The 13,137-nt window shown below is 42.6% G+C and overlaps 1 protein-coding gene across 1 annotated transcript in view; it reads right to left on the bottom strand.

Moving 5' to 3' along the window:
• LOC139757379 (uncharacterized) overlaps positions 1-13,137 on the bottom strand; it is a 158,350-nt gene that overhangs the window by 62,771 nt on the left and 82,442 nt on the right. The window contains exon 10 of the mRNA XM_071677807.1: positions 11,247-12,875. Coding sequence (XP_071533908.1) covers positions 11,247-12,875 — 1,629 coding nt within the window. The remainder of the gene's footprint in view (positions 1-11,246; positions 12,876-13,137) is intronic.

Below are 13,137 nucleotides of genomic sequence, written 5' to 3'. Positions count from 1 at the left end.
TCAGCCACCAGCGCTGTACCATCAGCAAACAACAACTGACTCACTTCCCAAGCTCTCTCATCCCCAACAGACTTCATACTTTCCCCTCTTTCCAAAACTCTTGCATTCACCTCCCTAACAACCCCATCCATAAACAAATTAAACAACCATGGAGACATCACACACTCCTGCCGCAAACCTACATTCACTGAGAACCAGTCACTTTCCTCTCTTCCTACACGTACACATGCCTTACATCCTCGACAAAAACTTTTCAATGCTTCTAACAACTTGCCTCCCACACCATATATTCTTAATACCTTCCACAGAGCATCTCTATCAACTCTATCATATGCCTTCTCCAGATCCATAAATGCTACATACAAATCCATTTGCTTTTCTAAGTATTTCTCACATACATTCTTCAAAGCAAACACCTGATCCACACATCCTCTACCACTTCTGAAACCACACTGCTCTTCCCCAATCTGATGCTCTGTACATGCCTTCACCCTCTCAATCAATATCCTCCCATATAATTTACCAGGAATACTCAACAAACTTATACCTCTGTAATTTGAGCACTCACTCTTCTCCCCTTTGCCTTTGTACAATGGCACTATGCACGCATTCCGCCAATCCTCAGGCACCTCACCATGAGTCATACATACATTAAATAACCTTACCAACCAGTCAACAATACAGTCACCCCTTTTTTAATAAATTCCACTGCAATACCATCCAAACCTGCTGCCTTGCCGGCTTTCATCTTCCGCAAAGCTTTTACTACCTCTTCTCTGTTTACCAAATCATTTTCCCTAACCCTAACATATATATACATATGAAAAATGTAAGAAATAATTTAGAAAAAGGAAACTTCTAGCTTGAAATAAAATGAAAAATGAATGTCACATAATGGTTCAACCTCTGGCTATTGAAAAGGGAAATTTTTTTTTTTTTTTTTTTTTTTTTTTTTATACTTTGTCGCTGTCTCCCGCGTTTGCGAGGTAGCGCAAGGAAACAGACGAAAGAAATGGCCCAACCCCCCCCATACACATGTACATACACACGTCCACACACGCAAATATACATACCTACACAGCTTTCCATGGTTTACCCCAGACGCTTCACATGCCTTGATTCAATCCACTGACAGCACGTCAACCCCTGTATACCACATCGCTCCAATTCACTCTATTCCTTGCCCTCCTTTCACCCTCCTGCATGTTCAGGCCCCGATCACACAAAATCCTTTTCACTCCATCTTTCCACCTCCAATTTGGTCTCCCTCTTCTCCTCGTTCCCTCCACCTCCGACACATATATCCTCTTGGTCAATCTTTCCTCACTCATTCTCTCCATGTGCCCAAACCATTTCAAAACACCCTCTTCTGCTCTCTCAACCACGCTCTTTTTATTTCCACACATCTCTCTTACCCTTACGTTACTTACTCGATCAAACCACCTCACACCACACATTGTCCTCAAACATCTCATTTCCAGCACATCCATCCTCCTGCGCACAACTCTATCCATAGCCCACGCCTCGCAACCATACAACATTGTTGGAACTACTATTCCTTCAAACATACCCATTTTTGCTTTCCGGGATAATGTTCTCGACTTCCACACATTTTTCAAGGCTCCCAAAATTTTCGCCCCCTCCCCCACCCTATGATCCACTTCCACTTCCATGGTTCCATCCGCTGACAGATCCACTCCCAGATATCTAAAACACTTCACTTCCTCCAGCCTCTCACCATTCAAACTCACCTCCCAATTGACTTGACCCTCAACCCTACTGTACCTAATAACCTTGCTCTTATTGACATTTACTCTTAACTTTCTTCTTCCACACACTTTACCAAACTCCGTCACCAGCTTCTGCAGTTTCTCACATGAATCCGCCACCAGCGCTGTATCATCAGCGAACAACAACTGACTCACTTCCCAAGCTCTCTCATCCCCAACAGACTTCATACTTGCCCCTCTTTCCAAAACTCTTGCATTTACCTCCCTAACAACCCCATCCATAAACAAATTAAACAACCATGGAGACATCACACACCCCTTCCGCAAACCTACACTCACTGAGAACCAATCACTTTCCTCTCTTCCTACACATACACATGCCTTACATCCTCGATAAAAACTTTTCACTGCTTCTAACAACTTGCCTCCCACACCATATATTCTTAATACCTTCCACAGAGCATCTCTATCAACTCTATCATATGCCTTCTCCAGATCCATAAATGCTACATACAAATCCATTTGCTTTTCTAAGTATTTCTCACATACATTCTTCAAAGCAAACACCTGATCCACACATCCTCTACCACTTCTGAAACCACACTGCTCTTCCCCAATCTGATGCTCTGTACATGCCTTCACCCTCTCAATCAATACCCTCACATATATATATATATCTATATATATGTATATTTATATATTATCTATATATACATTTATATAAATTATTATTATTATTATTATACTTTGTCGCTGTCTCCCGCGTTTGCGAGGTAGCGCAAGGAAACAGACGAAAGAAATGGCCCAACCCCCCCCCCATACACATGTATATACATACGTCCACACACGCAAATATACATACCTACACAGCTTTCCATGGTTTACCCCAGACGCTTCACATGCCCTGCTTCAATCCACTGACAGCACGTCAACCCCGGTATACCACATCGCTCCAATTCACTCTATTCCTTGCCCTCCTTTCACCCTCCTGCATGTTCAGGCCCCGATCACACAAAATCTTTTTCACTCCATCTTTCCACCTCCAATTTGGTCTCCCTCTTCTCCTTGTTCCCTCCACCTCCGACACATATATCCTCTTGGTCAATCTTTCCTCACTCATTCTCTCCATGTGCCCAAACCACTTCAAAACACCCTCTTCTGCTCTCTCAACCACGCTCTTTTTATTTCCACACATCTCTCTTACCCTTACGTTACTCACTTGATCAAACCACCTCACACCACACATTGTCCTCAAACATCTCATTTCCAGCACATCCATCCTCCTGCGCACAACTCTATCCATAGCCCACGCCTCGCAACCATACAACATTGTTGGAACCACTATTCCTTCAAACATACCCATTTTTGTTTTCCGAGATAATGTTCTCGACTTCCACACATTCTTCAAGGCCCCCAGGATTTTCGCCCCCTCCCCCACCCTATGATCCACTTCCGCTTCAATGGTTCCATCCGCTGCCAGATCCAATCCCAGATATCTAAAACACTTCACTTCCTCCAGCCTCTCACCATTCAAACTCACCTCCCAATTGACTTGACCCTCAACCCTACTGTACCTAATAACCTTGCTCTTATTCACATTTACTCTTAACTTTCTTCTTCCACACACTTTTCCAAACTCAGTCACCAGCTTCTGCAGTTTCTCACATGAATCAGCCACCAGCGCTGTATCATCAGCGAACAACAACTGACTCACTTCCCAAGCTCTCTCATCCCCAACAGACTTCATACTTGCCCCTCTTTCCAAAACTCTTGCATTTACCTCCCTAACAACCCCATCCATAAACAAATTAAACAACCATGGAGACATCACACACCCCTGCCGCAAACCTACATTCACTGAGAACCAATCACTTTCCTCTCTTCCTACACGTACACATGCCTTACATCCTCAATAAAAACTTTTCACTGCTTCTAACAACTTTCCTCCCACACCATATATTCTTAATACCTTCCACAGAGCATCTCTATCAACTCTATCATATGCCTTCTCCAGATCCATAAATGCTACATACAAATCCATTTGCTTTTCTAAGTATTTCTCACATACATTCTTCAAAGCAAACACCTGATCCACACATCCTCTACCACTTCTGAAACCACACTGCTCTTCCCCAATCTGATGCTCTGTACATGCCTTCACCCTCTCAATCAATACCCTCCCATATAATTTGCCAGGAATACTCAACAAACTTATACCTCTGTAATTTGAGCACTCACTCTTATCCCCTTTGCCTTTGTACAATGGCACTATGCACGCATTCCGCCAATCCTCAGGCACCTCACCATATACATATTTATATATATATATATATATATATATATATATATTTTTTTTTTTTTTTTTTTTGCTTTGTCGCTGTCTCCCGCGTTTGCGAGGTAGCGCAAGGAAACAGACGAAAGAAATGGCCCAACCCACCCCCATACACATGTATATACATACGTCCACACACGCAAATATACATACCTACACAGCTTTCCATCGTTTACCCCAGACGCTTCACATGCCTTGCTTCAATCCACTTACAGCACGTCAACCCCGGTAAACCACATCGCTCCAATTCACTCTATTCCTTGCCCTCCTTTCACCCTCCTGCATGTTCAGGCCACGATCACACAAAATCTTTTTCACTCCATCTTTCCACCTCCAATTTGGTCTCCCTCTTCTCCTCGTTCCCTCCACCTCCGACACATACATCCTCTTGGTCAATCTTTCCTCACTCATTCTCTCCATGTGCCCAAACCATTTCAAAACACCCTCTTCTGCTCTCTCAACCACGCTCTTTTTATTTCCACACATCTCTCTTACCCTTACGTTACTTACTCGATCAAACCACCTCACACCACACATTGCCCTCAAACATCTCATTTCCAGCACATCCATCCTCATGCGCACAACTCTATCCATAGCCCACGCCTCGCAACCATACAACATTGTTGGAACCACTATTCCTTCAAACATACCCATTTTTGCTTCCGAGATAATGTTCTCGACTTCCACACATTCTTCAAGGCTCCCAGAATTTTCGCCCCTCCCTACCCTATGATCCACTTCCGCTTCCATGGTTCCATCCGCTGCCAGATCCACTCCCAGATATCAAAAATTCACTTCCCCAGTTTTTTTTCCCCTTTAAAATACCTCCCAATTGACTTGACCCTCACCTAGAAAATAAACCCTTTCTCTTTTACATTTTTCTCTAACTTTTTTTTTCCACACCTTTACCAAAATCGTCCCGCTTCTGAGTTTTTACATGAATAGCACCCCGCTGATCATCAGGAACAACAATGACTCATTCCAAAACTCTTCCCTCCCCAACAGATTCATACTTGCCCCTCTTTCCAACTCTTGCTTTCCCCCTTTTCAACCCCATACCAAAAAAAAAAAAAAAACCCAAAAAAACCCCCAAAAATGGGTTTTTACATACATCCCCAAAAACGCAAATATTTCATAAACCCACACACCCTTTTCCCTTTCCCCTCCTTTCACCCTCCTGCTGCAGCCACGATCACAAAAAATCTTTTTACTCCATTTTTCCCCCTCCATTTGGCTCCCTTTCCTCTTTCCCCTCCACCTCCGACCATATATTCCTTGGTCAATTTTTTCCTCACCTTTCTTCCAGGGCCCCAAACCCATTTCAAAACCCCCCTTTTCCTCCCCAAACCCCTTTTTTTTTTTCCACACATCTCTCTTCCCCTTACGTTACTTACTCGATCAACCCCCTCACCCACACATTGTCCTCAAAATCTATTTCCCAGCACATCCACCCTCCTGCGCACAACTCTATCCAAGCCCCGCCCGAAACCATACAACATTTTTGGAACCACTATTCCTTAAACATACCCTTTTTGCTTTCCAAATAATGTTCTCGATTCCCACCATTCTTCAAGGCTCCCAAAATTTTTCGCCCCCCCCCCACACTATATCCACCCCCTTCCATGGTTCCATCCGCTCCCAGATCCATCCCAATATCTAAAAACTTCATTTCCCCATTTTTTCTCCATTAAAAACTCACCTCCCAATTATTTTGACCCTAACCCTACTGTCCCAATAACCCTTTGCTCTTTTTTCACTTTTACTCTTAATTTTTCTTTCACACACTTTCCCAAACTCAGTCACCACTTCTGCATTTTCTCACAGAATCAGCACCACGTGTACCTCACAAAAAAACCAACTGACTCACCCAAGCCCTATCCCCAACGACTTAAACTTTCCCTTTTTCCCAAAACTCTGCATTCACCTCCCTAAAAACCCCCATCCATAAACAAATTAAAACCAGGAGACCACACCTCCTCCCGCAAATACATTCATGAGAACCATCTTTTTCCCTCTCTTCCACACTACAATCCTTACTCCTCGAAAAAAAATTTTTCAATGCTTCTAACAATTTTCTCCCCACCATATATTCTTAATCCCTTTCCCAAGCATCTCTAAACTCATCATATGCCTTCCCCAGATCAAAAAACTAATAAAATCCATTTGCTTTTTAAGTTTTTTCCACATACATTCTTCAAACAAACACCTGATCACACATCCCTCCACTTCTAAACCACCTGCTTCCCCAATTGATGCCTGTACATCCCTTTTCACCCCTCAATCAAAAACCCCCCATATAATTTACCGGAATATAACAAACTTATCCTCTGTAATTTTGAGCACTCACTTTTTCCCCCCTTTGCCTTTGTACAAGCACTTGCAAAAATTCCCCCAAAACCTCAGGCCCCTCACCATGAGTCATACATACTTTAAAATAACCTTCCCCAACCGTCAACAATACATCACCCCCCCTTTTTTAAAAAATTTCCCACGCAATCCACCAAACCGCTCCCTTGCCGGTTTCATCTTCCGCAAAGCTTTACACCTCTCTCTTTTTCCCAAAAATCTTTTTCCCCAAACCCAAACATATATTAATATGAAAAAATGTAAGAAAAAATTTAAAAAAAGGAAATTTTTTCCTTGAAAAAAAATAAAAAATGAATGTACATAAGGTTCAACTCTGGCTATTGAAAAGGGAAAATTTTTTTTTTTTTTTTTTTTTTTTTTTTTTATACTTTTTTGGGGCTCCCCCGTTTTCGGGTAGCGCAAGGGAAAAAACAAAAAATGGCCCAAACCCCCCCCATACACTGTACATACACAAGCCACACACCCAAAAATACTACCCACACAGCTTTCCCATGGTTTACCCCCCACGCTTCACTCCTTGTTAATCCACTGACGAGTCAACCCCCGTAACCCCCATCGTCCAATTCACTCTATTCCTTGCCCCCCCTTTCACCCCTGCATGTTCAGGCCCCCTTTACACAAACCTTTTTACTCCATCTTTCCACCTCCAATTTTGGTCCCTCTTCTCCTCGTTCCCTCCACCTCCCACCTTTCCTCTTGGTCAATTTTCCCCCACTCATTTTCCCCCATGGCCCAAACCTTTCAAAACACCCCTTCTGCTCCTCAAACCCCTCTTTTTATTCCAAACATCCTCTTTCCCTTTTCGTTACTTTTCTCATCAAACCACCTCACCCACACATTTCCTCAAAAAACCCCATTTCCCACATCCCTCCTCCCGCGCACAACCTACCTACCCCCGCCCGCAACCATACAAATTGTTGGAACTACATTCCTTCAAAAACCCATTTTCTTTCCCCGGAAATTTCCGACTTCCCCAAAATTTTTTTCAAGGCTCCCAAAATTTTTTGCCCCCCCCCCCCCCACCCTATGATCCACTTCCACTTCCATGGTTCCATCCCCCGACAGATCCAATCCCAGATATCTAAAACACTTCACTTCCTCCAGCCTCTCACCATTCAAACTCACCTCCCAATTGACTTGACCCTCAACCCTACTGTACCTAATAACCTTGCTCTTATTCACATTTACTCTTAACTTTCTTCTTCCACACACTTTTCCAAACTCAGTCACCAGCTTCTGCAGTTTCTCACATGAATCAGCCACCAGCGCTGTATCATCAGCGAACAACAACTGACTCACTTCCCAAGCTCTCTCATCCCCAACAGACTTCATACTTGCCCCTCTTTCCAAAACTCTTGCATTTACCTCCCTAACAACCCCATCCATAAACAAATTAAACAACCATGGAGACATCACACACCCCTGCCGCAAACCTACATTCACTGAGAACCAATCACTTTCCTCTCTTCCTACACGTACACATGCCTTACATCCTCAATAAAAACTTTTCACTGCTTCTAACAACTTTCCTCCCACACCATATATTCTTAATACCTTCCACAGAGCATCTCTATCAACTCTATCATATGCCTTCTCCAGATCCATAAATGCTACATACAAATCCATTTGCTTTTCTAAGTATTTCTCACATACATTCTTCAAAGCAAACACCTGATCCACACATCCTCTACCACTTCTGAAACCACACTGCTCTTCCCCAATCTGATGCTCTGTACATGCCTTCACCCTCTCAATCAATACCCTCCCATATAATTTGCCAGGAATACTCAACAAACTTATACCTCTGTAATTTGAGCACTCACTCTTATCCCCTTTGCCTTTGTACAATGGCACTATGCACGCATTCCGCCAATCCTCAGGCACCTCACCATATACATATTTATATATATATATATATATATATATATTTTTTTTTTTTTTTTTTTTTTGCTTTGTCGCTGTCTCCCGCGTTTGCGAGGTAGCGCAAGGAAACAGACGAAAGAAATGGCCCAACCCACCCCCATACACATGTATATACATACGTCCACACACGCAAATATACATACCTACACAGCTTTCCATCGTTTACCCCAGACGCTTCACATGCCTTGCTTCAATCCACTTACAGCACGTCAACCCCGGTAAACCACATCGCTCCAATTCACTCTATTCCTTGCCCTCCTTTCACCCTCCTGCATGTTCAGGCCACGATCACACAAAATCTTTTTCACTCCATCTTTCCACCTCCAATTTGGTCTCCCTCTTCTCCTCGTTCCCTCCACCTCCGACACATACATCCTCTTGGTCAATCTTTCCTCACTCATTCTCTCCATGTGCCCAAACCATTTCAAAACACCCTCTTCTGCTCTCTCAACCACGCTCTTTTTATTTCCACACATCTCTCTTACCCTTACGTTACTTACTCGATCAAACCACCTCACACCACACATTGCCCTCAAACATCTCATTTCCAGCACATCCATCCTCATGCGCACAACTCTATCCATAGCCCACGCCTCGCAACCATACAACATTGTTGGAACCACTATTCCTTCAAACATACCCATTTTTGCTTTCCGAGATAATGTTCTCGACTTCCACACATTCTTCAAGGCTCCCAGAATTTTCGCCCCCTCCCCTACCCTATGATCCACTTCCGCTTCCATGGTTCCATCCGCTGCCAGATCCACTCCCAGATATCTTCACTTCCTCCAGTTTTTCTCCATTCAAACTCACCTCCCAATTGACTTGACCCTCAACCCTACTGTACCTAATAACCTTGCTCTTATTCACATTTACTCTTAACTTTCTTCTTTCACACACTTTACCAAACTCAGTCACCAGCTTCTGCAGTTTCTCACATGAATCAGCCACCAGCGCTGTATCATCAGCGAACAACAACTGACTCACTTCCCAAGCTCTCTCAACCCCAACAGACTTCATACTTGCCCCTCTTTCCATATGAATAATATATAGATATATATATATATATATATATATATATATATATATATATATATCTATATATTATTCATATGGAAAGAGGGGCAAGTATGAAGTCTGTTGGGGTTGAGAGAGCTTGGGAAGTGAGTCAGTTGTTGTTCGCTGATGATACAGCGCTGGTGGCTGATTCATGTGAGAAACTGCAGAAGCTGGTGACTGAGTTTGGTAAAGTGTGTGAAAGAAGAAAGTTAAGAGTAAATGTGAATAAGAGCAAGGTTATTAGGTACAGTAGGGTTGAGGGTCAAGTCAATTGGGAGGTGAGTTTGAATGGAGAAAAACTGGAGGAAGTGAAGATATCTGGGAGTGGATCTGGCAGCGGATGGAACCATGGAAGCGGAAGTGGATCATAGGGTAGGGGAGGGGGCGAAAATTCTGGGAGCCTTGAAGAATGTGTGGAAGTCGAGAACATTATCTCGGAAAGCAAAAATGGGTATGTTTGAAGGAATAGTGGTTCCAACAATGTTGTATGGTTGCGAGGCGTGGGCTATGGATAGAGTTGTGCGTAGGAGGATGGATGTGCTGGAAATGAGATGTTTGAGGACAATGTGTGGTGTGAGGTGGTTTGATCGAGTAAGTAACGTAAGGGTAAGAGAGATGTGTGGAAATAAAAAGAGCGTGGTTGAGAGAGCAGAAGAGGGTGTTTTGAAATGGTTTGGGCACATGGAGAGAATGAGTGAGGAAAGATTGACCAAGAGGATATATGTGTCGGAGGTGGAGGGAACGAGGAGAAGAGGGAGACCAAATTGGAGGTGGAAAGATGGAGTGAAAAAGATTTTGTGTGATCGGGGCCTGAACATGCAGGAGGGTGAAAGGAGGGCAAGGAATAGAGTGAATTGGAGCGATGTGGTATACAGGGGTTGACGTGCTGTCAGTGGATTGAATCAAGGCATGTGAAGCGTCTGGGGTAAACCATGGAAAGCTGTGTAGGTATGTATATTTGCGTGTGTGGACGTGTGTATGTACGTGTGTATGGGGGTTGGGCCATTTCTTTCGTCTGTTTCCTCGCGCTACCTCGCAAACGCGGGAGACAGCGACAAAGTATAAAAAAAAAAAAAAAAAAAACATATGTATATGTTATCCCTGGGGATAGGGGATTAAGAATACTTCCCACGTATTCCCTGCGTGTTGTAGAAGGCGACTAAAAGGGGAGGGAGCGGGGGGCTGGAAATCCTCCCCTCTCGGTTTTTTTTTTTCAATTTTCCAAAAGAAGGAACAGAGAATTGGGCCAGGTGAGGGTATTCCCTCAAAGGCCCAGTCCTCTGTTTTTAACGCTACCTCGCTAATGCGGGAAATGGCGAATAGTCTGAAAGAAAGAAGAAAATATGTATATGTATGCGTTGAGATTTACAGATATGTATATGTGCGTATCTGGACGTGTATGTATATACATGTGTATGTTGGTGGGTTGGGATATTGTTTCATCTGTTTCCTTGCACTACCTTGCTAACGCGGGAGACAGCGACAAAGTATAATAAACAAAATAAATAGTTTTTCCAGTATCACTGCATAATGGCTAAAGCATCTATCCTTTTCACACTTTCTTATTAGCAATGCTAACTTACAAATTTCTTACATAAAATTTTGAAAGCTGCAGTGTGAAATAGCTATAATACATACAAACTACCAGGTCTAGGTCTTCACTCTTCATGGTGGAGACAATCATATACTAAGCATCTTATGATGATTCTCTGCTTGTTACACTGCCAGCCTTACGTGCAAGAAAAGATGCACTACTCAAAATGACATAGTACAAACAAAAAAGTCATTACACCAAGATTTCAACTGAAAAGAAACAATTGACTATATATATTTACCTGAGTGAGCACTTGTCTCAAACGCTGGATCTCTGCATGATAGGACACACTCTCTTGATGCTTTTGTATAATAGCAGCACTCATTTGCTCCCTCTCAGCCTGGAGACTGTTGAGCTGCTGATGGGCCATGTTCTTCGCTAACTCCATATCCTGCTTTTCTTTGCTCAGTTTCTCATTTTCTTTGAGCAAATCACTCTTGTCCTGTAAAAGCTGTGAGTTTTCTTCTCTCAGTGTTTGTTCCTGCTTGCTTAAATTTTTATACTCGGTTGCCAATTCTTTTCTTTCACTTAGTAACAATGTCATTTCACTTTTCTCTTCCTCAAGCTGATCAATCTGGTCCAAGAGTGTAGTAATCTTTGCATATTTCTCTTCTATCTCATGATTTCTCTGACTTACTACTACATTCATGCTGCTTAGCTCTGACACTTGATGTTCCTGATTTACTGTCAATTCTTCATTCTTTTTCTGGAGAGCTAGTGCATTTTGCTCCCTACTGTTTATTTCTCCTGATAATTCTTCAACTTTTTCTCTTAACTGGAAAACTTCCATCTCACTCTTCTCCAACTGTTCTTTAAGAGTGTTTACCTCCTTTTCTCTGCATGCTATCCTCGAAGCAGATTCAACTTCAACCTGAGAATTTTGCTTTTTATACGTTTCCATCTCAACATGAATATCATTAACTTTTTCTGATAATTCCTCAATTCTCTGGTCTCTTTCCTTAATATCTTTTTCTAATAATTGGTATCTACTGTGTATCTGTTTGTGAACTTTATCAATGTCAATGACCTCAATTTGGAAAACTTGGCCAATATCCTCCAATACTTGTGATAATGCATCTATCTTGTCTTTTTTGAATATAAGCTGTGACTTAACCTTGTCAAGTTCTTCTTGTAGCCTTGTTTCTCTAGTTTGGAATTGAGCCACAGCACCAGAACAGGAATTGGCAGACCCAAATTTCTCACGTAGGGTGTCTTTCAAACCATCCAATTCACTTTCAAGGACTCTTATGGTGGCATCTCGATCTGATGATACTTGATACTGATTCAGTAACTGCTGACCAATTGAATCTCGCTCATGCTTTGAAAGAGCCATCTCTGCCTGAAGACATTCTAATTGCTCACTCAAAGTGTACACCTGGTCTCTCAAAGTATCCCGTTCATCTTTAAATGTCACAGTTTCTGCATCAAGTTGATGTGTTAGTGATGCCAGTTGCATCTCTAAGGTGTTTTTTTGACCCCTCAAAGTTGCTGCTTCTGTTTCCAAATTAACCATATTTCCAGTTCGTCCTTCTGCTTCACGAAGCTGACCTTGCAGAGTCTCACGCTCTGCTCTCATGTTAGCAACTTCTGTCTCTAAGTTCCTCCGAGCTTCTGATAGAGCTTCTACCTGTGCTTGTAATGCTTCAATTTCACTAGACCTCTCCTGTTCCATGGGTTCCCTGTGTTCAGCCATCTTTATATCTTGCTTTCCCTCTGCTTCCTCACCTTCAGCATCTCCTTCTGCACCCGCTTCAGTTTCCTCCTCAATGGTAGGGAGTCCCCGGCTGCTACCTTCTGGAAGTGGCCGCACACCTTTTTGTACTTCTTCAAGTTGGTCGCGTAGATCCTCACATTCTCTCTCAAGATCTGTCTGTAATAGAGATGATTGGAAAATAAGTTTAACTGTAATCTATCTATGAACATATGCAAAATGATCAATTTTCAAACTCTACACACCATTTACTATGTGTAAAAGTGCCCTGTGCAAGAGAGTTTTCTAAACATTCCTCTAAATGTACATCTACAACATATTTATATTTATCATTTGGCTTTGTCACTGTCTCCTGCATTAGTGAGGTAGCACAAAGAAACAGACAAAAGAATGACCCAACCCACCCGCATACACATGTATG

The sequence above is a fragment of the Panulirus ornatus genome, chromosome 26 (assembly GCF_036320965.1).
Source record: "Panulirus ornatus isolate Po-2019 chromosome 26, ASM3632096v1, whole genome shotgun sequence".
Taxonomy (NCBI): domain Eukaryota; kingdom Metazoa; phylum Arthropoda; class Malacostraca; order Decapoda; family Palinuridae; genus Panulirus; species Panulirus ornatus.
The sequence above is the reverse complement of the archived record's forward strand: the minus strand, read 5'-3'. Positions and strand labels throughout refer to the sequence as shown.